The 26,057-nt window shown below is 48.1% G+C and overlaps 10 protein-coding genes across 10 annotated transcripts; 6 read left to right on the forward strand and 4 right to left on the reverse strand.

Annotated features, from left to right (window-relative positions):
* Positions 1-323: 323 nt before the first annotated feature.
* N7516_003658 (putative translation elongation factor EF-1 subunit) lies at positions 324-3,159 on the forward strand (the record flags this gene model as incomplete). Its single annotated transcript, XM_057216378.1, has 6 exons — positions 324-552; positions 663-713; positions 938-1,063; positions 1,126-1,659; positions 1,710-1,892; positions 1,952-3,159. The coding sequence occupies 6 exons, from the start codon at positions 324-326 to the stop codon at positions 3,157-3,159; spliced, it is 2,331 nt and encodes a 776-aa protein (XP_057078261.1).
* Positions 3,160-3,986: 827 nt separating this feature from the next.
* On the forward strand, positions 3,987-6,450 carry bipA (Hsp70 family ATPase KAR2). The gene is made up of 3 exons (XM_057216379.1): positions 3,987-4,402; positions 4,469-4,633; positions 4,693-6,450. The coding sequence occupies exons 1-3, from the start codon at positions 4,221-4,223 to the stop codon at positions 6,365-6,367; spliced, it is 2,022 nt and encodes a 673-aa protein (XP_057078262.1). The 5' UTR covers positions 3,987-4,220; the 3' UTR covers positions 6,368-6,450.
* Positions 6,451-6,761: 311 nt separating this feature from the next.
* On the reverse strand, positions 6,762-7,387 carry N7516_003660 (DUF967 domain protein; the record flags this gene model as incomplete). The annotated part of the gene is made up of 2 exons (XM_057216380.1): positions 6,762-7,307; positions 7,361-7,387. The coding sequence occupies 2 exons, from the start codon at positions 7,385-7,387 to the stop codon at positions 6,762-6,764; spliced, it is 573 nt and encodes a 190-aa protein (XP_057078263.1).
* Positions 7,388-8,062: 675 nt separating this feature from the next.
* N7516_003661 (uncharacterized protein) lies at positions 8,063-9,554 on the reverse strand (the record flags this gene model as incomplete). The annotated part of the gene is made up of 5 exons (XM_057216381.1): positions 8,063-8,256; positions 8,310-8,478; positions 8,538-8,848; positions 8,904-9,253; positions 9,301-9,554. The coding sequence occupies 5 exons, from the start codon at positions 9,552-9,554 to the stop codon at positions 8,063-8,065; spliced, it is 1,278 nt and encodes a 425-aa protein (XP_057078264.1).
* An 830-nt stretch (positions 9,555-10,384) lies between these two features.
* Positions 10,385-11,985, forward strand: N7516_003662 (Ergosterol biosynthesis ERG4/ERG24; the record flags this gene model as incomplete). The annotated part of the gene is made up of 3 exons (XM_057216382.1): positions 10,385-10,464; positions 10,524-10,828; positions 10,880-11,985. 3 exons carry the CDS (start codon positions 10,385-10,387, stop codon positions 11,983-11,985), a joined length of 1,491 nt encoding a protein of 496 aa, XP_057078265.1.
* A 1,365-nt stretch (positions 11,986-13,350) lies between these two features.
* Positions 13,351-14,499, reverse strand: N7516_003663 (uncharacterized protein; the record flags this gene model as incomplete). The annotated part of the gene is made up of 4 exons (XM_057216383.1): positions 13,351-13,608; positions 13,673-13,886; positions 13,977-14,263; positions 14,341-14,499. 4 exons carry the CDS (start codon positions 14,497-14,499, stop codon positions 13,351-13,353), a joined length of 918 nt encoding a protein of 305 aa, XP_057078266.1.
* A 3,234-nt stretch (positions 14,500-17,733) lies between these two features.
* Positions 17,734-19,215, forward strand: N7516_003664 (arylsulfotransferase family protein; the record flags this gene model as incomplete). Its single annotated transcript, XM_057216384.1, has 1 exon — positions 17,734-19,215. The coding sequence occupies one exon, from the start codon at positions 17,734-17,736 to the stop codon at positions 19,213-19,215; it is 1,482 nt and encodes a 493-aa protein (XP_057078267.1).
* A 1,653-nt stretch (positions 19,216-20,868) lies between these two features.
* Positions 20,869-21,456, forward strand: N7516_003665 (Bys1 family protein; the record flags this gene model as incomplete). Its single annotated transcript, XM_057216385.1, has 1 exon — positions 20,869-21,456. The coding sequence occupies one exon, from the start codon at positions 20,869-20,871 to the stop codon at positions 21,454-21,456; it is 588 nt and encodes a 195-aa protein (XP_057078268.1).
* A 515-nt stretch (positions 21,457-21,971) lies between these two features.
* N7516_003666 (hydroxyacid-oxoacid transhydrogenase) lies at positions 21,972-23,578 on the forward strand (the record flags this gene model as incomplete). Its single annotated transcript, XM_057216386.1, has 3 exons — positions 21,972-22,396; positions 22,460-22,518; positions 22,572-23,578. The coding sequence occupies 3 exons, from the start codon at positions 21,972-21,974 to the stop codon at positions 23,576-23,578; spliced, it is 1,491 nt and encodes a 496-aa protein (XP_057078269.1).
* Positions 23,579-23,829: 251 nt separating this feature from the next.
* Positions 23,830-25,498, reverse strand: N7516_003667 (Zn(II)2Cys6 transcription factor domain-containing protein; the record flags this gene model as incomplete). The annotated part of the gene is made up of 3 exons (XM_057216387.1): positions 23,830-25,157; positions 25,298-25,388; positions 25,442-25,498. 3 exons carry the CDS (start codon positions 25,496-25,498, stop codon positions 23,830-23,832), a joined length of 1,476 nt encoding a protein of 491 aa, XP_057078270.1.
* Between the last annotated feature and the right edge of the window lie 559 nt (positions 25,499-26,057).

A 26,057-nucleotide genomic window follows, 5' to 3' on the forward strand; every position in this document is an offset into this window, starting at 1 on the left:
AAGAACGGGAGAAGTATTTGCCCTAGCAAATCTGATTTTCGATATAAGAAGCTGCACCATAGATTATATATCCAGTGATATATAGACGATTCTAAGTATCTTTCGTCAATTCTGCAAGTTATATGTCAAAGCTATGTTGTGTTCAGGTTAGAAATAGCCTCGCAGAGCCAATTGAAGGCACAGACGTACAGATGTCATCACATTAAAGGGCGGTGAGGAAGGCGGTCAAAAAGGCGGTCAGGTGCAATTGCTATGTAACTAGATTACGGTCCCTTCTCCGTCACTGAACCCCTCTGTTTATTACCCCACCTCCCCACGCCGTAATGTCGCGACACCGTATTAAGGATGTCGATTACGACGATGACGATTTTTACGATGACGACGACGTAACTGCTGACCCCGAGGAACAGGAGTTTTTGCAACAGTGTACTACCGCTGTTTTGCAACAGCTCAATGCCGGGCAACCGTCAGTGACCGCCACGAAAGAAGAAGTCCAGGATGCATTATGGCATTACTACAATGATATCGAGAAGTCAGTCAACTATTTGAGGGGTACGTTCAGTTCAATTTCCACAGATACTCCGCATCACATAAATTACCTATGCAGTTTGCGCGTTCAAATGTTTGTTGTTGTTTCCAGCTAATCCAAGTTCTACGTGCAGGAAAGAGAGAGAAGGAGGCTACCAAGCTGCAAAAATCGAAGATTCAACCAGGTAAGCAGTGTTCATCGGGCAATTGTTATCCTAGAGTGTCGTCGCTGGGCTCAGGGTCTGGGTCTGGGTCTGGGGCACAAGATATTCTGCGCGCCCTGGTCATCGGTGCTGCTGTTCCTTGCAAATCAAAATGTGTGTATCCGATGAAAAGAATCCCATGCTGTATCTAGAGAGTCGAAACTGATGTTATAGAAGTTTGAACAATGTTCTAACAGGTCTTCCAGTGCCGACATACCCTGCTCCTCCTGCTACAGCACACTTCTCGGCCGCCGATTTCTTTCGCGATTGTCCCTGGCTCAACGTCCCCTCTCATCGGAAATCGGATATCCTGATTGAGCCACTTTATCCACGTTTGGGGCTCTTGGGGGTGCACCGGAGAGTGGTGGAAAACTTTCCAAATTGGCCGCCCTAGCTGCAGCCCGGAAGAAGAAAGAGGGCGAGAAGGCACCATCACAACCGGAGACTTCGACTCCATCAACTCCCAAATTCGAACAACCAAAGACACCCTCGCTTGATCATGCGGGTGCTGCGCGCTCCCTTCGTGACAGACTTGCAGCTAGCGGGAGGTCCACACCAAAAGCTTCAGAGGGTCCTGTGTCTCGCCGTTTGACAACCCCAAACTCTTCTTCTCATCCGACACCGAAGCGTCCCGAATCTGACACCAGAAAGTCATCAGCGTCTGAGGTTTCCGAATCAATGCAAAGCATGGTGCTTGAAGTAAAAGAACCAGAACCCCAACGACCAGTGCCTACCATTCGAGCCCCGCCTTCGCCATTTGCCAGCGCTATCGTTGGCGCAGCAACGGGCCCGACGGCAGCTGAGCCCAGCCACTTACACTCCAGCTCAGACCTGTTGAGAATCTATGGACAGGATCATGCTGAACCTTTTGATTTTGCAGCGCCCAGCCCCGACGATGTCGTTCTCAATGCACAGAACACAGCGAAAGGTTTGGCGACCCGCAGGAAGGTTTAAAGGCAATTGCCTAATAATATGTAGGTATGAAGTCGAAATCAGCCGCATCGAAATCGGCAGCGGGGAAGAAAGGCCAGTCTGATCTGGCAGGTGGCATGAAGGATCTCTCAGTGGAAGACAAAGTGACCGTCAAGAGCAAGAATCTTGATGTTATATCAGAGTACAAGAAGTCCACCCGCAAGCGGTCTGCAAACTTCGTGGTTATTGGTAAGTCAATTTCGATCGACAAGAAGGTGAGGACCTGGGCTGATACATATCCTACATAGGTCACGTCGATGCTGGAAAGAGCACTCTCATGGGACGGTTGTTAGCAGATCAAGGTGCCATCGACCAAAGGACTCTAGATAGGTATCGGCGAGAGGCCGAGAAGATCGGCAAGGGCTCATTCGCGCTAGCCTGGGTGCTGGACCAAGGGTCGGAGGAGAGAGCACGAGGCGTGACAATAGACATCGCGACCAATCAGTTTGAGACCGACAAGACAGCCTTCACCATTGTTGATGCACCAGGTCACCGTGATTTCGTCCCGAACATGATCGCTGGTGCCAGTCAGGCAGACTTTGCTGTTCTAGTCATTGATTCCAGTGTGGGCAAATTCGAGTCGGGCTTGAAGGGTCAGACTAAGGAGCACGCTCTGCTGGTGCGCAGCATGGGCGTTCAAAAGATCGTGGTGGCTGTGAACAAGATGGATACGGTACAATGGGATCACGAACGATTTGAGGAGATTGAACAGCAGATCTCTGCGTTCCTGACAACTGCAGGCTTCCATGACAGCAACATTTCCTTTGTGCCTTGCTCAGGAGTTCTGGGAGACAACATTTCTCGGCGGAGTGACGACCCTCATGCATCCTGGTACACAGGTCGCACGTTGATTGAAGAATTGGAAACGTCGGAGCCATACACACACGCCCTCGAGAAGCCCTTGCGTATGACCATCGGTGATGTCTTTCGAGGTGGCGTGCAAAGTCCGCTTTCGATCTCTGGCCGTATTGACGCAGGCAGCTTGCAGATGGGTGACCAGATCATGATCATGCCTAGTGGCGAAACAGCAACTGTGCGGAGCTTGGAGGTGGACAGCGAACCAAGCGACTGGGCTGTGGCGGGTCAAAACGTGGTTTTAAATATCGCAAATATCGACCCTATTCACCTCCGTTCTGGTGACGTTGTTTGCCGTCCTTCCTCTCCTATTCCTACCATCACGTCTTTCACCGCCAAGGTTTTGGCCTTCGAACACCTGATGCCCATGCAAGTGGATGTGCACCGTGGCCGTCTACATGTACCCGGTCGCATCAGCAAGCTGGTTGCCTCTCTAGATAAAGCATCAGGAGCGGCTATTAAGAAACGTCCTAAAATCGTCGGCCCGGGTGTCGTGGCGCGTATTGTGGTTGAAATCGATCAGGCTGTTCCTCTGGAAGCACCGACCAGGATTGTCCTGCGCGCGGGAGGATCAACGGTGGCTGCTGGTTTATTAGAATGATCTTTCTTATAATCGAAATCAATCTCATTCGATATGCTTGGTAGCAGATCATTGTTTATTTAGAATTTTTGGTGATACTACAAGTATGAAAAGATATATATATATCATAGAGTAGATAGTATTTGATCTAGAGCTGATCTATCGATAGGTATGGTCCTCGAATATGATTTCGAATGTATGATTTTAGATAATATTTAGGAAATGATTTCAGACTCAATTATTGAATGAATTATTGAAGTATATCGCATGAGTAGTGCCATTAGAGTTAGACTCATAAGCTGCTGTACTAAATTCCCAGGACATGGTGGGTGCTCTGTGCCACGCCCCCTACACGGAGATCCCCGACCAAAATAGGCCCGAGTATACTACCTCGATAGCACACACACTCTCTCTTTCTCTCTCTCTCGATCAAGATGCCACTTATTATAATCAATGAATCGACATCAGATTGGGATGTTACAATGTTACAATGTAGCATAGAACAATGTAGCAACACGTGGTCAGTAGTAAGGACATGAGTCAACCGGGTAAACTCCAGTGGCAGCTGAGATTGGATTCCCCGAAGGGGCAAACATTGGTCCCCCCTTCTAGCAAGTTCGATCATTTGGCAGCTGCTGATTGGTGGAAGTCCTGAGTAGTCTGTGGGTTGACCCCTGCCACTAGATTACTTTGGGAAGTAGGATGCCTGTTGAGGAAGGCGGTGTGGCTGCAGGGCGGTTTCTGAGTCAGCCACTGCCGAATGAACTCCAGCCAATGAGCGCACGAGAAGTGACCTGAACTGGGAAAAGGCCAGCATGGCCGCTGGGTCATATCCGCGTACAAGAAGTCCTCTTTCTTCGATTCTTCTCTTAACCATTCTCCCATTCACTCACTTCGCCCTGGGTCCCTTTCCCACATATCATCGACTAACATAAAGGTTCATAGAGTCAAACACGCCTTGTGTTTACTCGTCTGCGCAGCTGTTTAGAGCGGCACGCGCAAAGCTTCATAACGACAGCTTTTTTGTGTCTTCGTGTTGAAAAAGGACTTCGATCCACCTATCTATACATACATCTTTCACAATGGCTCGCCTATCCGCACGCGATGGCGCCTCCAAGCCCTTCGCCTGGACCACCATCTTCTACCTTCTCTTCGTCCTCGTCGCGCCTCTGGCGTTCTTTGGAAACACTGCCCACGCCCAGGAGGAGAACTCCCCTGAGAGCTACGGCAATGTTATTGGTATTGATTTGGGAACCACTTACTCGTAAGTTCCCACAGTTTGGAAAAACGATTGATCTTGAATAGGACAGGTTGCTAACTTTCACTGCAGTTGTGTTGGTGTGATGCAGAACGGCAAGGTCGAGATTCTTGTCAACGACCAAGGAAACCGTATTACCCCGTCTTACGTTGCTTTCACCGATGAGGAGCGTCTCGTTGGTGACGCCGCCAAGAACCAATATGCCGCCAACCCCGAGCGCACTGTCTTCGACATCAAGTAAGCACCCACTACACCCCACCCCATCGCAGCATGAACTCAGCACTAACACACCACAGGCGTATGATTGGTCGCAAGTTTGATGACAAGGACATCCAGAAGGACGTCAAGAACTACCCCTTCAAGGTCGTCAAGAAGGATGGCAAGCCCCAAGTCAAGGTCGACGTCAACCAGTCCCCCAAGACCTTCACCCCTGAGGAGGTTTCCGCCATGATCCTCGGTAAGATGAAGGAGATCGCCGAGAGCTTCTTGGGCAAGACTGTCACCCACGCCGTTGTTACTGTTCCCGCCTACTTCAGCGACGCCCAGCGTCAGGCTACCAAGGATGCCGGTACCATCGCCGGTCTCAACGTCCTCCGTGTTGTCAACGAGCCCACCGCCGCCGCTATCGCCTACGGTCTTGATAAGACCGGTGACGAGCGCCAGGTCATTGTTTACGATCTTGGTGGTGGTACCTTCGATGTGTCTCTTCTGTCTATTGACAACGGTGTTTTCGAGGTTCTGGCTACCGCCGGTGACACCCACCTTGGTGGTGAGGATTTCGACCACCGTGTCATGGAGTACTTCGTCAAGCAGTACAACAAGAAGAACAACACCGATGTCAAGAAGGATCTTAAGGCTATGGGTAAGCTTAAGCGCGAGGTTGAGAAGGCCAAGCGTACTCTGTCTTCCCAGATGTCCACTCGCATTGAAATCGAGGCCTTCCACAACGGCGAGGACTTCTCTGAGACTCTTACCCGCGCTAAGTTCGAGGAGCTTAACGTTGATCTGTTCAAGAAGACCCTCAAGCCTGTTGAGCAGGTTCTGAAGGACGCCAAGGTCAAGAAGTCCGAGGTTGATGACATCGTTCTTGTTGGTGGTTCTACCCGTATCCCCAAGGTCCAGGGTCTTCTCGAGGAGTTCTTCGCCGGAAAGAAGGCCAGCAAGGGTATCAACCCCGATGAGGCCGTTGCCTTCGGTGCCGCCGTTCAGGGTGGTATTCTCTCCGGTGATGACTCCATGGTCGATGTCGTTCTCATGGATGTCAACCCCCTCACTCTCGGTATCGAGACCACTGGCGGTGTTATGACCAAGCTCATTCCCCGCAACACTGTCATCCCTACCCGCAAGTCGCAGATTTTCTCGACTGCCGCCGACAACCAGCCCACCGTCTTGATCCAGGTGTTCGAGGGTGAGCGCTCGATGACCAAGGACAACAACATGCTCGGCAAGTTCGAGCTGACCAACATCCCTCCCGCGCCCCGTGGTGTTCCCCAGATCGAGGTCGCCTTCGACCTCGATGCCAATGGAATCCTCAAGGTCAGCGCCTCCGACAAGGGCACTGGCCAGGCTGAGTCCATCACCATCACCAACGACAAGGGCCGTCTCTCCCAGGAGGAGATCGACCGCATGGTCCAGGAGGCCGAGCAATACGCCGAGGAGGATAAGGCCATCAAGGGCAAGATCGAGGCCCGTAACGGCCTTGAGAACTACGCCTTCAGCTTGAAGAACCAGGTCAACGATGAGAACGGTCTGGGTGGCCAGATCGATGAGGATGACAAGCAGTCCATCCTCGACGCCGTTAAGGAGGTCAACGACTGGCTCGAGGACAACGCCGCCACCGCTACCATGGAGGACTTTGAGGAGCAGAAGGAGCAGCTTTCCGGTGTGGCTTACCCCATCACCAGCAAGCTGTACGGCTCTGCTTCTCCTCCTGATGAGGATGACGAGCCCCTTGACCACGACGAACTGTAAAATTATCTTTGAGGCATTATTCATGGAGTTCCACTTTTTTTTTTTCTTTTGCTTGAGTCCCCTTTTGTGTTCGAATCTACACGGGCCACTGTTGGTGTCCCTTCCAACTCTTCAGCCTGGTTGTTGAACGCCGGCTCAGAATACAATACAACGATACCTTGCATTCTTTTATTAAAGATAGTACCGCAGTAACAGGTCAATAGAACTATATTTTGATGGAACAAGTACGTTATGCTGGTGTGTCTTACTACTTGCGTATGTAATACTTCAGGCCAAGGGATGTCACGCGAAAGGTACATTGTGTCCCCGGGCCCTCCTTCGCTTCATTGTGATAATCATGTAGTGAACATTTTTCTTCTCATCTTAATCTTATAGTATTGACCAAATACAACCTCTATTTCGCTTGCTGAGCCACGAACGCCTGAATAGTCTCCGCAACGACCTGATGATCATCCTCCTGCTTCAACCCACTAACAACAACAACCCCAATAATCCCATCAACACCACGCACGCGAATCGGGTACGCACCACCATGGATAGCATATTCATCCGCAACAGAACCCCCAGTAGCACTCGGCACAGCATACTTGCTAACAAAAGCCGCCTCGACATCGTTCGCCGACGCACCAGCCGCAAGCCCACTAACCATCTTCCGTCTCATAGCCCAACTCGAGATCCCAAACCGGAGCACGGTGTTGCGCTTCCGTCGCACCCAGTTCTCGTTGTCTGGGATCGTGCCGCTCTCTGTCGCAGACTGGAACACCACGTGGAGTGGGGCGCCCCCGCTGAGCGCAATGGAGACCAGGGCGGGCTTGCGTTGGCCCTCCGGGAGGCGGAGGATTCGGTCCCTCAGTGCATTTCCGAGTTGCCAGGCGGTGTCTGCTGTGAACTTGGGGAAGATTTGGTCTGTGCTTGTTTCTTGTGCGATTAGGACTTTGGGCTGTTTCTTGGTTAGCTTTTGGGGGATTGGGATTGGGATGAGTAGGGATTTACGTCTGTGCTTGGTGCGGAAAGTGCCATGATTGTTGTTGTTGGATGTTTATTTGTACGGAGGTATCGGTATATATGTAAATGGCGAAGAAATGTTGAGGGTAACTCCTGGGGGGATGTTGGTATTTGTATGTGGGTAAATCGGGGGTGGACCTTCCTTTGGGTGTATCGGTGACGTCGCTGAGATCCGGAGATTTGCCAATATACTATTAACATTGTTATATTGTTAGTGTTATTGTTATATTGTATAAGTAGACATTTATGCGGCCTCTGTCCTTGACGATCATCTATCATTCTATCCAACTTGAATATCAATATTAATATCATACTAGACCATGCAAATAATCCGATCCCGTATAGATCGGCAAACTTGCCGAAACTACGGACTCCGATGTCTCCGCATTCCGATGTACATCCCGAACTCGTTTTTTGGATTTTTTTGTGTGGTGCAGTAAAGCGGGTGCGCTGTACGGACCTGAGGCCTCTAAGAAGTATAAAGTAGTTAAAAATTCGGCCGAAGTAGTAAGTTATTAATATAAAAAGTATTAACTTACTAAACCCCTAAAAGCCGAACTGAATCGACTGTTCTAATAGAAAACTAATCTATAAGCGGCCCGACTAATTCCCTAACAACGCCCCTCAGCTATTAGCTCAAACATTGCCGGGTTTGACAGAATAATCGCTGAACAAAGATGGAAGACAGCCTCATATTTGCGGATAATCGTTATGAAGCCATGGATCCTGTAGTAGCTCCTTCGCCGTGCTTCGCTCTTCGGGTTTCCATTTGATCATCCGGTTGACGAAGCGAATAAACATCCTCTTTTCTTCCCCATCAATCTTGGAGATGGTGCTTTCAAAGCTAAAGTTACTAGGAACAAGGTCTTTCTTTTTGAGTGTCCCTAAAATGTAGTATTAGTTATATATAATATATTTAGTTGAAAGACTCACTTACCAGCAGCGGTATAGAACATCGATGTCCTCTTGCCGCGGCTAACAAATTCTTTAGGGGCAGGACCCAAAAGCGACGTTATATACGAAAGATGCGTTTCGTCATCATAAACTTCAACGGTGCGTGGATCAACTGATTCAAATAGTGTTCGTCCTTCTAGAAAATCCCATAGCTTCATTCAATGGTTAGTTGTCTGTGCTAGTATGTTTGGGGGAGGGAGACACTGTGTACCATAACTCCTAGACTCCATATATCAGCACTATACGTGTATCCTCTGTCAAGGATGACCTCTGGCGCACGATATACCTCCGCCTGGATGCAGCCATCCTGAGGAATATCACCTTGGACTGCTAGGTCAAAGTCGACGATTTCAATCAGTCCGATAATGTCCTTTAGCGGCCCATAGTCCCTACGGGATAGATAGATGATGCGTCTATCGTCGCAATGCTTCTGAGGTAGTGGGTTTTGAAACTCATCTCGAGCATTCTGGGATAAGAGCTCACGATCTTCCAGTCGTACCATAATGTTATCTGGCTTTAAGTCTATTGCTTTTGAATGAGAACCATATTATTAACTAACACAAATAAGAATTCTTACCGGTATGAATGATATGACATTCAGTGTGGAGATAATCAAGCCCTTGGAGTATTTCTTGGAGGATTATTTTGAAAATCTCCGGTGGCATCACGCGACCTTGCCATCGTTGGCAATATTTCCCCAGTGACTCACGTAAAGGTTCGAAGACGAGACATACATGACTCCCTGAGATTCCCTGGACAGAAAACGAGTCAAGTAATTTTCGAACGAAACGCCAACCCTCATGTTGACGGTTCGCTCTCGTTATATGTCGCAGAACCTCTAGCTCAACGTCACCGGCAGTTTTTCGTGTGTGGGAATTATTGGAGTTGATTTTAAGAGTCATATATCGCTCGTTTAACCAGCGCCACCTAAACTGTCAATATATACCTTAAAATGTGAATAGGTCAATACGAACTGGTGAAGGTCCCTTGCAAGCCATACACTCGATCTGCTTCCGTGGCCAAGCTTCGTCGCAATTTGATACCGGTCATTAAGTATTTCACCGATCTGCGCCGGATAAAAATAGGCTGGTTCGTAGTAGGGAGAGTTCTCCTCTTCAACCAGCAAGGACGGGTCGATTCGGGATGGAAGGGCGGACGACAATGCCCAGGGCGACTGGCGAAATGCCTTGAAGGGATGCATGAGTATATTAGGAAGATTCCGCGTCATTATTCTGTATAAAGCCAGAAAGATTGACACACAGGTTCATATGGCCTTTATGGAGAGAAGGATGTAGACCGAACTTCGAGCTTCGAATACGGGATCCCGTAGGCTCGCGCCGCAAGTGGGACGCGGGCGGTTAAGCATTGATTGGCTGGCTGGTCGCATTAGCGCAGCGCTAAACTTACGCGGGGTCCAATCTAAATCGCGACAAAGGGCCCAGCATCAAGTAACTCCAAACAAAAACAATATTATTTGATAAGAGATACCTAGGTATCCTGGTACCTTATAAGAGGCTCCGTAATTCTCCATATGATCTCCTTATTATCGGTTGATTGTAGAGATGGCATCTGATAGTCAGACTCACATGGCTGCTCCTTCTGCTACAGCCATGGTTACAGTAAACCCTGGTTATAACGATACCGGGTATAACGATACTCTTTCCGTGTTTGACCTCAATTATCCATATGGATACTTACCTACCTACAACATAGGTATATATCGATATAAATAGGGCTTACTGCAGTGTGGAGAATCAAAGGTACCCGCAGTCTCACATCGGCAACCAACTTTTCCGGCTCGGACCACCCTACTTGCCTCTTCGAAGCTTCCCTTTACGCCCACGCTGTTAGCACCTAGGCATACAACATTTATATATACCTAGGTAAGCAGATGGTTCCAAAGCCATTGAGACTCCCATAGCACTCTTTTTTTCCCCTGCCTCCTCGGTGGGTTCTCTGGTATACTTGCGGACTTGCTACAACTCTTGTCGCTCCTGCGTTACCCCCACCCTATACTTGCTCTCCTCTAGAGATACTCCGCCTCATTTCAAAGACACCATGGAGCTTAGAAAGGCTTCCAAAGCTAAGGTTCCGGTTCAATCGGTTCTGTGGAAACGGGGCCATGAGTTTGGTAGGTCGTATGTGGTCCCAATTGTCACGACTCACGTGCTTGATTCCTAAGATTGACCTTGAGCAGTTTCGGCGCAGTTGGATTTATCTTCGGTCTCTCAACTCTTATCTACGCCTTTACCTTCCTCTGTAATGATGTGTCTGGCTGCCCTGCCCCGTCGCTGCTCGATCCATCGACACTTTCTCTCGATAAGTTAGAGGAGGAAGTTGGTTGGCCCCAAGACGGTCTCAAAGCCTTTTTTAACATGCGAGTGACCATGTGGGTGCTGAGTTATTACTTTCTCAGTCTGATTTTGTACGTGTTTCTACCCGGCGAGGTGGTTGAGGGCACGGAGTTGGCCTGCAAAGGAAGGCTTCGCTACAAGTTCAACGGTATGAACCCCTGGACGCTCTTTTTATGATATCTTCCTAACCGGGTTCTAGCGTTTTCTTCTGCCATTTGGATTCTCTCTGGTTTAGCTCTGGGCACATACGTGTACGGTGCTGATTTCGTTATATGGGTTTTTATCTGGGACAACTACTTGCAGATCATCACGGCAAACTTGGTGATCTGTATCGTCCTCGCCACCTTTGTTTATGCAAAAAGTTTCTCGGTCCCTAAGCTTGGTCAACCCAATCCCAAACTAAGAGAGTTGGCACCGGGTGGCCACACCGGAAATGCTCTGTATGACTTCTTCCTAGGCCGGGAGCTGAACCCGCGGATACAACTGCCTATTCCTTTTGTCGACGAGGCCTCACGAACGATTGACATTAATGTATGGTGTGAGATGCGGCCAGGACTACTTGGGTGGATCATATTGAACTTGTCCAACATGGCCCGCCAATACAGAACGTATGGCTACATCTCAAACTCTATCGTACTCTCGACCGCATCCCAAACCTTCTATGTGTTGGATGCGCTGTACATGGAACCAGCAGTTCTAACTACGATGGATGTGATTATGGATGGATTCGGTTATATGCTCTCTTTTGGCCACCTGGTGTGGGTACCCTTCATCTACAATCTCCAAACCAGATATCTTGCGGTTTTCCCAGTGGTATTGTCCTTGAGAGATATTCTGTTAATCTTGACCATTACCGGTGTGGGATACTGGATCTTCCGCGGCGCCAACAACCAGAAGAACCGTTTCCGTACGGACCCCAACGACCCCCATTTGAAGCATATCAAATACATCCAGACATCAAGTGGCTCCAAGCTAATGATTTCCGGCTGGTGGGGATTGGCGCGCCATATCAACTACTTAGGCGACTGGCTGATGTCGTGGTCGTATTCATTACCTACCGGGGTTGCCGGCTATACCATCATTGAAAGTATTAATGGCGCTGGCGACATACAGAAGCAGGCCATACAGACCCCTGAAGTCCGTGGCTGGGGAATCGTTTTCACTTACTTCTTTATGCTTTATTTTGGTATCCTGCTCATCCACCGGGAGGGGCGTGACGAAGAAAAGTGCAAAAGGAAATATGGCGCCGACTGGAAGCGCTATACGTCGATTGTTCGCAGCCGCATCATCCCCGGTATCTACTAGTCTACGAAGCCCAGGAATTGTACCGGAGTACCGGCCACGTACTTTTGCGGTGTCATCATCGACTGTATCTCTCGGTCGTTCTTCGGGACGAGTGCTATTGTTCACTTTTGATACCTCTCGACTTTCTAGATACCGCATATTTTTTGAAGATCATCTTTTACTTCTTATATCTTTTTCTAGTTCAGTATAAATACAAGACATGAGCGGTGTAATAAATTAGGTAATTTGAGGATACAGGAATGTTGATATTCCGGGGTTATTCTTAATATAGTCTAGTGAACCTCGGGCATTTGGGTTCCAGTACCAACCAGAGGAAGTGTAGACAGTGACGCTAACTTCTGGAAGTCCAGTAGCACCTAGCCCATGAGCGGCAAATGAGATGTATTTATTGGCTCAAAATGTGACCACATTCTCCTGCCGAGGAAGGACTAGACAGCCCATAGCTACGCTAACCTTTGTGCAGATGATATGCATATCAACGAGACAGACTCGGATAAATGGAATATGTCACACCTAAGTACCGTTCATCAGTGGTAGTCAGACTAGAAAAAAAGAACTTCATAGATGTGACACTGCATGAAGATATGCTAATTCTCCGAATGAATTCTCTGGGGGCTTAGGGGCCTTCGCAGTTTCGCAAATCTTTGGATGGAAGTAGGTTTCTTCTTGCAGCGTGCCGATCATGCCTCCTTTCTCGGTAAGGATGATAACTGGGTGATAGCTATGCATCTTTCCTTCGAAGTAGATTTTGTTATCACGTGCGTACGAAATCCATCTGTTGATCGGTACGCTGCCTGCTGCCTGCCTGGGGTTCGTAGCTGTCTAGACTCTAGTGTAATGATCGTGGAAGCGGCGGGCTCTTTTGCCATGCCACCGGCACATAACTCTGTCATTGGTTATGACCGCTAATTTCAATTTGTATACAACAGTCCTCTACAATATAATTCAATTGAGATTCAATTCAGATTCACTTCAGATTCACTTCGGATTCAATTCAGATTCATCGAAAACGCCCGTAGGGGCTAGTGCAATGCAGATCTCCTTACCCAAGGCAGCAGCTCATCTACAAATATGTAGAAAAGAACAGAGATCTGTATGTTCCCTCAACTACCTAACCTAGGGGAAGCTTTCCTTTTCCTTTTTCCTTTTCTGTCTTTAAATGCTATGCTTCAAATTGGTATCCTCAAGAAAACCAGGGTATGTACAATCGCCATAATTTCAGTCCGTCCGGATACGCCATAACCTCACCAGAAGCGCCAAGATCAAGAAACCAGACTCAAAGGTCCGAAGGCCATTGCTAAAAGAAAGAAAAAAACAAGTTGCAATCCAGGTAGTCACGCGCCCCTCCGGTATTTCATTAAGCATTCAAACGTCGTCCATATGCACCGCATGGGGGTAAGATCCCTTCGAAGGGGTAGTAGGTGTAATAGAAAAATCAGCCGTCTCAATATCCCCACGTGTCCTGTATGCACGAGGGCTGGGGGTGGAGTTCTGATTTGTGAGCGGGGTGACGAACAACTGTCCGTTCTTCTTGCGCATCCAATGTACGCGTAAATGATCGAGGGCAGTCTTAAAGTCGTCGAGAATGACCGTGTCGCAGAGACATTTGAAGATAAAGGATAACTGAGAGATGGTTAGGGTGTGTTGTGGGAAATTGGGAAACTGTCTGAGCAGGATGGGAACTTACTTTCCAGAACGGCTCGACGCCGGTTGGGAGCGTGCTGGGAAAGGCATTCAGCACGCTGCAGGTATCGACCACCATGAAAATAATCGATAGACACATTGCCGCTAACATGATTCCGAAACGTGGGCTGACTACTACTAGTTCCCATAATCCAAAGTTGTATTCGCGCTTGATCGTCCAGAATAGACTGGCTGTTGTGAAGATCCACCACGGGTCGCTGTTAATAGAAGTATATATGTTAGGTCAAAAGTGACTTCGAATTGAAAGGAGTCGCACCCGATATCTGGACGGGAAGGGAATGACGAACCGGAATAATGGCTCCATTGGCCGAGTTGTCAGGAAGATCTTATTGATATTGTTGAAGTATGTGAAGTTCGCATAGATCTCCAGACCCCAATAGGGCCAGCAGAGAATAACCGTGGTAATGTAGATGATCGAGACCTTTCGCGATAGGAATGGGCGATTCTTCATCCAGGCAATGACGTTATGCAGGGCCCAGGAGATGTTGAGGCCGATCGCAGTCACGGATAAATACCAGCCGTAGACTGGCTCGTGGGGGAAGATGAAAGTACCATGGGCCATGGCCAGAATGAGCTATAGTCGAGGCAGATATTAGCTGAGATTTGGTTCAGCGTATCAATGACCAGGTTAATCATTTTGGGGTTCCTTACCTCCGCGAAGATCAGCTTATGCAAGAGAATATGTGACTTCATATTGGAAAGCGTAATAGCAGCCATAATGAGTAGACTTCCAACCATCAGACCCTGACCCCAAGCTTCGAGGATCAAGGCATCAGCCTCGGTAGGCTTCGAGACGTGATCGGTAGTCATGGTGGGCGGTGTTCATGTCAGCCCTGAGTGGTTGCTGGAGAGTTGTCGTGGAGAGTCAACAAGGATCAGGCAGACGAGGTCGAAGAGGTGAAATAGGTGGAAGAATTTCCGATAGAGAGTGGAGGAAATAAATGAAGGGCAAACTTGATGAAGTCAAGTCACAAAAAGAGCCGTCTCTATCTCGCACATAGGTGCAACATCATTAGGATTCAAAATGAAGATGGAAGGGAGAGTTATGTTTTATTAATTGGTAAATTTCATAAGCACGGCCATTGGCGCAATTGATTCCTTGTCTTATTTGGTTAATTCAACCCACAAAAAGTAATTTGGTAATTTGCGGCGCCACCAGATGGCCGCTGGATGGTCGATTGTCGTTAGGGTCTACAGGGGTTGGGGAAGAAGAGACCCGAGAAGTCCAACGCTCAATACATAACACCTTTGGATGGAGAAAAAACACATCCCAATTTCAGGTCTATGTTGTATTCCATTTTGTTCCAGCTCCTCTCGCATTGACTTGGAAAACCCCCGGAAAATCCCCGGAGACACCCGGGAGAGTTTGGTCCCCGCGATGAGTCGTATGTGTGGAGAAACGGAGGTGGCGTTTATGGGGGGATTCATGGGGATTCGAGCTACTGCACGAGGTTGATTGTTATTTAATTTCCCCTTGGTCTTTGGGTTTGAAGCCAATCAAGGACAAAATAACAAGATAAATGGAAAGTGTAGTTTTACTATTCACAGATCATATGTTTTAGGAGCTCAACAAAGAATATCGAGAACATAAAGAACACAAAGAACACAAAGAATACAAAGAATACAAAAGGATTTAAAGGATTCAAAGGATCCAAAAAACAAACCAATGGACAGACCCTTGGTATCCCGCTATTTCTCCGTTTCTAAGGTCTCGTAACTGGTCACTTGGTGATGTAGGGTCTTTTGACCCAAGGTTTCCAAGGTTAGTCAATGGAATGACATCTACACTCTCAAAAAATAAAATAATAGAATATCATTGCTCGGTCCATATGTTCATGTTATTAATTGCTATACAACCTTGGAATGCCTAGGTAGAATTACCCCGGCACATGCAATTCCCAAGGTCCTCCAGTGCCGCTAAGTTTGTGAGCTAACCGTGCCAAGTCAAGCCCAACAATTTCAATAATCAAGTATCTTTTCTATGGAGCTGCCATACAAAAGACACTTCAATACAATATGAGCACAATTCAACCCTAAAACCAGCCAGAGGAGAAATAAGGACGTTAAGTTATAACGTGAGTCTATTTTAGTCAGAATAACTAGAAAAGTTATTCTGACTATGTGATATAGAGGTAAAATTCTTGTTTTACATACTTAGGATCTCCTACTAAGATTGATAATAGTTATAAGATTAGAACTCATATTAACAGTTGAGAAGATTGATATTATTTTTCTATTATATTTAGGTACCTTTTGTATGGAGCCGCAATACAAAGTATACTTAATTCTTGAAATTGTAATCTTATCAGGCCCACCGGGTAGTTACCTAGGTAGGTGACGGTTTATTACTTATTACGGAGTAGTCAATGGTCCATTTACCCTACCCATTTACCCCCTGAGTATGCCATCCAGTAGTTACTCCGTATACCATGATTCGTATAACTATAGCCAATGTCAAGAATAAGAATATCTAAAATTAAACAGTTCGTAGCCTCAACCACTTTCGCCTGAAATACTTATTTTAATGTTTTAGCCTAATCCCCCACTAATCCTGCAATTACGCGACTCCATTCCCGGTGGATAATATACGGTGGATAATATACGAGCGCACTCAGACGCACATACCCCTCAGGGGTCCTTAGCGTAGAACTTTAATAACCATGGAATCCGATTTATCTGACTCGAGATAATATACGAAATGTTATAAGATAATGCAATGTCTTTCTTGGTTCTCTTCTTCGCCGTGGTATAGGAATTAACTAGAGAATATCACTCTACAATATACGAAGCGCTAAAAAAGCATAAACTGTGCAAGAAAAGACATTCGAGCCACATACGCCACTTCTGATCTGAACCCACGGAGGCTCGACTTTAGCCAACTAAATCCCTCGAATTTTCATCTGATAACAGGACACTTGGATCCACGGAGATCATTACGCAAAGCTCGGCCATTTGACAGCCTTTTTGCGGACGAATTTGAACCAAACGAAGGAGATGTTCTTTTCTCGATGCTTCGCTCGATGCTTTTCCCTTCAAGCCGGAGAATCAACCATCTGCTCAAGAGGTTCTTGAATCCGAATGAAGTGCCTAGCACAGCTGCACCTTAGAAACGGCCTATACCTTCCAGTATGAACCCACACGTCTACGGGCGACTAACTATAGGGATTACCGTTACATAACTCTCTCATTGGTTTATATTGCCTGACAGTAACTTAGACCTACACATTGGAATTAGTTATGTAGTTATATAACTATGTAGTAGTAATATTGAACCCAGATGATGCCTTATAATGCCTTAGAAAATACATCTAGAAAGACATCTAGAAAGACAACTAGAAAGACAACTAGAAAGACAACTAGAAAGAGCCTAAGAAAAAGATATAAAAAAGAAGATCTAGTAAGATGTCAGTGTATGTAAAAGAGAAGGTGTAAGGCACTAGCCCAATGAGAGTCGCCCGTAGACATCAGAAAAGACGGCAATCCCACGTTGCCGCCACAGTTGCCGACAATTTTCCACCCAAAACTCACACAAGGAAACCACAATTGATCGTCATGCAGATCGCTCAAATCAACCAATTTTACTGTGGTCGGGCAAACTGTCCTTCTGGGTCCGTGAGGTTCTCACTACGATATATACTGTCTTGTTGGTTCCCACACCGTCAATCACCCCGGAACATACCTCTAGCAATGAATCGCATATACCGTGGTTTATAAGTGGGATTGTAACGTTCGATATGTGGGGAAATGACGATGGGCAACGATATTTATTCATAGTCCCACAGTTTGGAAAAAGGTGGATGTCGTTGGCCGACCTGGTTGGACAAATGGCTTCATCGCAACCCACTCGGTTCGGTAGAAGGATAATGATCTTCAGGGCTAAGATTTCCTGAAGACCTGTTCTTTTAATTGAAAAGGCCTGTCATGTCGAGATCTTAAATCACCCCCTATCGACCCTACTACAGTCATTCGTTTATTTCAACGTTCCTTAATTGTAGTATATTGTATACTCCTTTTTAGTCGTTCTTTTCTGGGTCTTTGATCGATATGGCTTCGTGGTGGTACACGGCAGGAAGCGTCCTGGCCCTGTCTCTTCAGGTGGTTGCCTGGGAATATTCAACCTACAGCTCGATGACATTCAAGCCGCCTAAGCTCGAGGTCAACAAGACCGGAACTACCGATCCCGGCTACATCTTCATGGGTCCCCGTGGAGACGTTCAGGACGCTGGCTGCGCTGCGCTCATTTACGATGACACGGGTGACCTAGTGTACGAAGGCCCGGAAGAGGTGACTGCCAATTTCATGGTGCAAAAGCTCTTCGGCAAGGATGTTATCACCTTCTGGGCCGGAGACATGATGTCCATCGGCTACGGCTATGGAACGGTGCACATCCTTGATGATACCTATAAGGAGATCTACACTGTCCAACTGACCGGCGACTTCGTCACCCCGGACGGATCGAGCAAGGACTCATACTGTGACATGCACGAGAGCCACATTACTCCCCGCAACACTCTCATTTGCACCGCCTACAATGTCACTCAGCATGATCTGACTTCTATCGACGGTACCTCCTCCGAGTGGATGCTGGACAGCCAATTCTACGAGATCGACATTCCTACCAACCAGGTGCTGCACTCATGGAGTGCACTTGACCATGAAGCTGACATCCCCCTGACCACTTCCTACCAGGGCCTCGGAGGGGATGTGGGTACCCAGGATGCCCCCTATGATGCCTACCACATCAACTCCGTCGCCACCACCAACAATGGATATTTTGTATCGCTGCGCCACATGTGGTCAGGTTACTATCTGTCCCAAAACGGCAGCGTGATGTGGCAGGTTAGCGGCGAAGATGGCGCCGACTTCAAGCAGATTGGCAATGCCGAATTCTCGTGGCAACATGACATGCGCGTCTACAACGAGACCGACAATGGGCTTATCCTGAACATGTTTAATAACGCCAACACCCCGACCAACGAAGAGTCGGAGACCAATGGCCTCAGTCTGGCCATTGATCTGGACAAGAAGACAGTTACCGGTCTCCGCTCTCTGACTGACCCCAACGACCCGATCCACTCCGTCAGCCAGGGCAGCTACCAGCTCCTCAGTGAGGTGGACAGCCATGTCTTCTTGGCCTACGGCTCCATTCCCAAAGTCAAGGAGTTTGACGGTGACGATAACGTCGTCTTTAGCGCTCAGTTCGGTGAGGACAATGCTGTTGCATCTTACCGTGGCTACCGCTACCAGTGGACTGCTACTCCCTTCTGGAAACCCTCCGCGTCGGTCAGCAAGACCGACTCCGGTGTCACCGTTTATATGAGCTGGAATGGCGCTACCGAATATGACAACTGGGTCGTCTACGCGGCTTCTTCTGCCACTTCTGCCAACACCACTCAGATCGCCACAGCTAAGCGCAGTGGCTTTGAGACTTCTGCTACACTTGTCGATCCTCCTACCAACTTCATTCAGGTTGTCGCTCGCAAGGGTACCACCGTTCTCGGCACTTCGGAGGTTGTCTCATTCTAAGCAGGCCTTTCTGTTCGGGATTTCTCTGGGAGGTGGGGGGAGTGGTTTAGTCACACATATTACATCATTACTTTCTTCCTGTACATACTTGACATCTTCTACATATACAATTACAAGTCGAGAAGCCGCGCCTCTAGCGCGGCCAATGACATTAGACTTAGACATGCCTAAACGGCTGGGGGCTATATTATTATTACCACTAAACTTCTACTAAACACTTGGCTAGACGACTATATATACGAAATTCGCTACTGGATTAATTGATACAAAGGTATAAAAAGTCGGGTTTTAAAAAGATGTAAAGAAGAGGATTAAAAAGAGGACTAAAAAGAGGACTAAAAAGAGGATTAAAAAGAGGATTAAAAAGAGGATTGAGTCTGAAAGGTGTGCATATGAAGCCGAATTTTGAAGAGCTGGAAACCTGTCCTACATCTAGGTGGAATGATGATACATAATTAGATCTAGATCTCATTCAGTTATGTCAATCCTTAAAAAACTTTCTAGCTAAACCGTCGGGCTGCTGAAACACCAAGATAGTGATATTCCTAGGCCAGCATGGTGTTACATCTCTCAAACTTTTAGTATGCCACACAGAACCGTTAGGTCTGTTTTACGATGTTCTCCGATAGACGCCGGACATGCCGGGGAAGTCTCAAATGAGCGGCCGACCATTTCGACGTGCCACATGAACTACCCTGAGTTTGTTCTGTTCCTGAAATTCGTTTTCCGTAGCAGAGTAGGGCCTTCTGCCAGGTGAGGTATACCTCTATTATCGACTACTGAAGTTCTCTATCTGACATTCCTCGGCGGTTTCAAACCCAAAAGAATTCTCCGTATGGTCTCCGCCATGAAAAGGTCACATTCTTCAAAAAAGAATGAATGTCTAGAACGCCACAGTTGCCCTAGCCACGGGCTTTTACATTTGATCAAGTTCTGAGTTTCAGATGGTAGTATCCACCTGTGTATCCAGGGTGTGTCATGCCGTCAACGGGTGTAACTGACTATTAAGGTTGTTGAAGAAGTATAGTCCTTCAGCTTAGTCTGGTCAATAACTATTTTGTATGTGCATAGGACTTGGTTCATGTTATTGAAATATTATACCTGAGGGTAGCGGGCTAATCACATTCTTCAATGTCTTCGATCCGACACAAGCGAAATATCGGTTTGGTTCTTCCCATCCTATCCTCGACATATGTACGATATAAAATTAAAGGACCACACATTCCTCGCTGCAACTGAGAATCCTGGAAATCATGCAGTCCTTTTCTGGGGATACAAAGTGAATATGGGCACTGGATAGGGAAATGGTGACATTCTTCATATGTTTCTGTTGGACAATTAGACGGGGTCTTGCTTGACTACTACATTGTGATAGTTTCACACCCCTTCATTTTGCACCACATCTACATTGCACAACATAACATTGGCCTCTAATTACCCCTAAGCCAAGGTTCACAGCAACAGCCTAGAAACGTCTTGCCGTAAGGAATTAGATCCGACGGTCTAGACTCGTAGCGCAACACAGCAACAAATGGAATGATATCATATACAGGAACAGAAACGCCTATATAAAGCAGTTCCAATTCCTGATTCTAACGCAAGACACAACTACAGACAGATTTACAATCAACCAAGCAAGATCAACCGAGCAAAATGTATCTCTCTACTATCATCCCTCTTCTCTCACTCACTACCATCGCTCTTTCAACCCCACCAATCCAAAACAACCACCAGCGCCCAAGAGACGTCTCTTCCAGTGCCTTCCCCTCCTCAAGCAGCGTCCCATTCAAACCAATGAACATGCCACCACCCACAGACCGATACCTAGGTCATGCGATAGTGCAAAACAACTGCGACTTCCCAGTCTACCTCTGGTCCGTGGCATCCACGGTTCTACCCGAGAAAACACTACGGCCAGATGACGAGTACAGCGAGGTCTTCCGTGAGAACCCAGACACCGGCGGCATCGCAATCAAGATCAGCACCGACCGCGACGGGCTATACACTAGTTCCCCGCAGATGATCTTTGCGTACAACCTTTCCTCCACAAAGGAACGGGGCCGGAGACAGGTTAAGCTGTGGTATGATCTCTCCGATGTCTTTGGGGATCCATTTGAGGGTTACCCGGTGAATCTTTCACCCTCTGAGCCGTTGATTTCTTGGAAGGATGGGGTTCCGCCTGCTGGAAGTCAGGTTAGGGCTGTTGATCCTTCGACGGATTTGGTCCTGTCGCTTTGTTGAGAGGTTGGGGGTTTAGTTTGGGAATGATATTGGATTAGGGAATAGAAAACATGTTTGGAGATTGTTATTGTTTTTGGTTATGCGCAAGGTGGATACGATAGTGTTGCTCAATTGAATTATTCGACTTTTTGTGTTTCATTAATCATTCATATTGCATATCACGGAGGATATATATAGTAGTTGTAGATGTATGTCATGATCGGCGGGTTTCGACCAGGGAATAGAGAGTAACTGGGTCCCAGTTTCTCCATTTTGGAGAAACATAAGAGGATATATTGGATAGATGTGGATGATTTCCCCAAATATATATATTAATAAGGGAGAGTAAGTTGAGAGTAAGAGATCATCAACCAGAAAATAGGGACCTCGGCCAGAAGTCCGGGGGGCATTTCCCCGCATTTCCCCAATTTGTCCCACATTTCATCTGTCGAGTCTCTTGACCTTTTTCTACTTCAACTTCAACTTCACCCTCCTTCTCTTCTCATTCTGACAAATTTTAAAGAACACACAGAACAATGGTTTCTCCAGCAATCCGAGTCGCCCCCTCGGCGGCCAATCGTGCCCTGAACTTGTTACGCACAGTACAATACACCCACCCACCCAACTGCCCATGCCACAAGAACCCCAACCACCACCACAACCACCAGCAGACCCCCTCTCTGCTTAACCATGTGAAGCGCCGCATGTCCACACCCGTGGACCGCTCGCGCGAGAAGGAGTACGCCTTCGAAATGGCGGCCTCCAGCATTCGCTTCGGACCCGGCTCGACCAAGGAGGTCGGAATGGACTTTACCAACCTCGGCGCGAAGCGCGTGTGCATTGTCACCGATTCCAATGTGGCCAAGCTTGATGCTATGAAACAGGCTGTTGAGGGTCTTACCCGTGAGGGCATTGAGTTTACTATCTTTGACAAAGTTCGCACCGAGCCCAAGGATAGCTCGTAAGTCAACCCCAAGCTTCAAATGTGGCTGTTGTATAGGTACTAACATGCCTTCGAATGAAGTATAAAGGAGGCTATCGCTTTCGCTAAGCCCTATAAGCCCGATGCCTTCCTAGCCGTCGGTACATCTCCCTTATTCCGACCGCTTGTTATACACAAACTAACACCAAACCAGGCGGCGGCTCCGTAATCGACACAGCCAAACTAATGAACCTATACACCGTCTTCCCCGAAGCCGATTTCCTTGACTTCGTCAACGCACCCTTAGGCAAAGGTCGCCCAGTAAACAGACCCCTCCTGCCACTCGTCGCCGTCCCAACAACAGCAGGCACAGGCTCCGAGACAACAGGCACAGCAATCTTCGACCTAGTCTCCAAGAAAGCCAAAACCGGAATCGCCCACCGGAACCTAAAACCAACCCTTGGAATCTGCGACCCACTCAACACCCGCACCATGCCCTCAGCCGTACACGCCGCCTCGGGCCTCGACGTCCTCTGCCACTCCCTCGAATCCTGGACCGCAATCCCATACAACGAGCGCACCCCACGTCCAACAAACCCCATCAACCGACCCGCCTACCAAGGCGCAAACCCCATCTCCGATATATTCTCCCTCGCCGCCCTACGCTCAACGGTCAAGTACCTGCCGCGCGCAGTCCGCGATCCAAACGACCACGAAGCACAGTCGGAGATGTTGCTCGCGGCCACGCTTGCGGGCGTCGGCTTCGGAAATGCAGGAGTTCATCTCTGCCACGGTATGAGTTACCCCATCTCTAGTCAGAACCCCGGCTATAAGCATGCGGGCTATGAGGTCGATCATCCCATTATCCCTCACGGTGTTTCCGTGGCTGTCACCGCGCCTGCTGTCTTCCGCTTTACCGCGGCGTCGAACCCTGATCGCCATCTTGCTGCGGCTGAGGCATTCGGTGTCGATATCTCGAATGTTAAGCGTGAGAGTGCGGGTGAGGTGCTTGGGAATGCGATTGCAGAGTTCCTTGTTACGCTTGGTGATCAACCGCGTGGGTTGAAGGATCTAGGATTCAAGGCGGCGGATTTGGAGGGGTTGGTTGAGGGGACTATCCCGCAGCAGCGGGTGCTTATGCTCGCGCCGAATTTGAGTAAGGAGTTGGAGGCTGAGAGGGGTGAGTTGAGGAATTTGCTTGAGGAGTCTTTGGATTATTAGGATTGTGATATCATTTATTGCAGTGGTTTTTTTTAAAGTGTGATGGCATCTGATAACTCCATACTCATATACGCCGAAAATATGCATCGAAATTGGATATCTGAGTTGTTCCTATATTCATATTGGGGAGAGAAGTAGATGGTAGTGTTGTGTGTAGTGTTGTGTGGTAGGGGGAGGTTCATCCTAGACCAGCTAGGAGCAGTTATATATATTTTCATCACATTTCATGTGAATACAAGAATCCTCGTTGACTACGGCAATTCCAATACTTGAGGTGATGAACTGTCCATCTGTACTGAAGCACTCGAGGAATCACCTGGGAGGACCTTGGCGCCGAGGACACCCATCGACGACGCGATGCGATCCAACCAGATCACAGCACGGGGATCATGTGGATCAGATGTCCTAGACGGACCCTGTCCAAGCTCCGAGTGGATGCGAAAGGGGAGGGTGAAGCTCTTCGACGTCCCAGAATAAGAGGGTATGGAATATTCACTACCACTGCTTGGTGGCGTGACGACAGTCGAGTCTGGCGAATCGACGAGAGTGAAGCGTAATCGGTCTTCAAGACGGTTGGAGAGCTGCTGGAGCGTCTCTAGCATATTTTCTGCTCCATTGAGGAGCAGCGATGGGCCCGTGTCTGGGAAAATCTCTGGTACGGGGCCTATGAAGGATCCGGGCCGCTGAACGATACCTTGCTCGCGCTGACTGTGCGCGCTGATACAGCACCGGAGCTCCGCGGCGAGCGAGCACAGCCGACGGGAAGTGTCATGTATGCGGCCGGTGAGATTTGTGATTAAAGTTGAGTCTGGCTCGGTCGGCATTGAAATCAGATCCCGGGTCTCGCTGATATACCGCGGGCATTTGGCGATTTCCACGAAAGCCAGGTCGGATATTTCGCCGTATGCAGACCACTCGCCGGACTTCTGGCAGTCCTCCGTCCTGACTTTCGCCGCGTAGGATTGCCATTCTGCTTGGTCTAGAAAGCAGGGTTTGCCCTCATAAACTGCCGTAGCGACGAGGAAGCCACGGAATGCAATCCAGCACCATCTGCCGAACCCGGTTCTGTGCGCTTCTGGGCCTCGGCTTATCATCAGTCGCTTGACGCCATCAGAGTGGACGACCCAGGCGTCGGGCGTGGTCTGCGCGTACATTTCGAAGACACTGAGGATGAGGGATGTGCATAGCATATTGTCAGATTTGGCATGGTTGGCTTTCGGGATGGCCCGAATAACCTCACGGAGCGACTTCGAGTACATTTGTCGACTTGCTTGGAGGAGAGCTTTATCTTGAGTCAAGTGTGCTAGATAGACCGAGCTCAAGCAGCAAACCGCGTAGTCGAGGTAAGTATCGCTGCCGAAATTCATAACGATATATTCGGCGAACCCGGGCGCATCGCCAGACCGGAACCGATTATGATAATAGAGTGTCGGAAACGACGTGCCGATGAAATCCAGGAATAATTGTGGCTGTGCAGCACGAAACGACTTGCGTACCAGCGACGGCGACACTTTTTCATCCCAGCCACCCAAGGAGGAGTGTCGTTGTATGAGGGCAATGGCGTTGCCGCGCACCACGTCTGCAGCGGTAGCGGAGTCATCGCGTGCGGGGGGGATCGGTCAGTTCGGGTTGACGATGTAGCGGACGCGGTTGGGCGAGCCGATGCGCCTCTCCCCTTCCGTCGGTTGTTGGAGCGATGTCGCCGCGCGAGGTTGGGACCTTCGTCTTGGAAGCGGAAGGTTCGTCTGTAGCCCGGACAGGTGCGACCATATTTCTGACACTGGCTGCACTCGGGGACTGCCTCGTCGCACTATGGACTTTATTAGCCCGGTAACTCGATGTTATACTTGGGTACATATTTACCTTGATCCGTCGCTCGCGACACAGGGCACAGCCTGTACTATGCGGAACTCCCACCATGGTGTGTCAAGACCGATAAGATGTCATCACGGGGCAGATGAAAGGTTAAATGTGGTTTATGTTCCCATTTTCCGGCTTCAGGTTTCATGAAGCTGAATTGAGCCGAGTTGGGCCGAGTCAAGTTGAGTAGAATGTTGATTGAAGGGGAGAATTGAGAGACGTTGGTCAGCCCTAGGAGGTTTGTTTGATATGGCGTGCCAAGCAAAATGTCCAAATTGGCGGGGAACAACCCGTTTCAGATCTCATAGTTAAAAGGATAGAAGAGAGTTATTTATAAGATTTGAATGAGATGAATTAATGAATTAAAGATCTAGTTGAAATGTTCCCAACATTCTGCCCCTACTTATAACTAAATTCCGATACCTAACTAGACGTATTTCACATACGAGTGGTCCACACAAGCGAGTGGTCTACACATAGTTATGTAGTGATTAAGATATATATTTGCAGGATTTATTTGTATTTTTGAAACCATAGGAAACCCAAAGTCTTGATTCATCTAAAATTGATGTATGATACTAAAAAAGTAAAGAAATCAACTAAATACATTAGTGATCGT

Source organism: Penicillium verrucosum, assembly GCF_028828655.1.
Source record: "Penicillium verrucosum strain IBT 35672 chromosome Unknown utg000001l_segment0_segment0, whole genome shotgun sequence".
Lineage (NCBI taxonomy): Eukaryota > Fungi > Ascomycota > Eurotiomycetes > Eurotiales > Aspergillaceae > Penicillium > Penicillium verrucosum.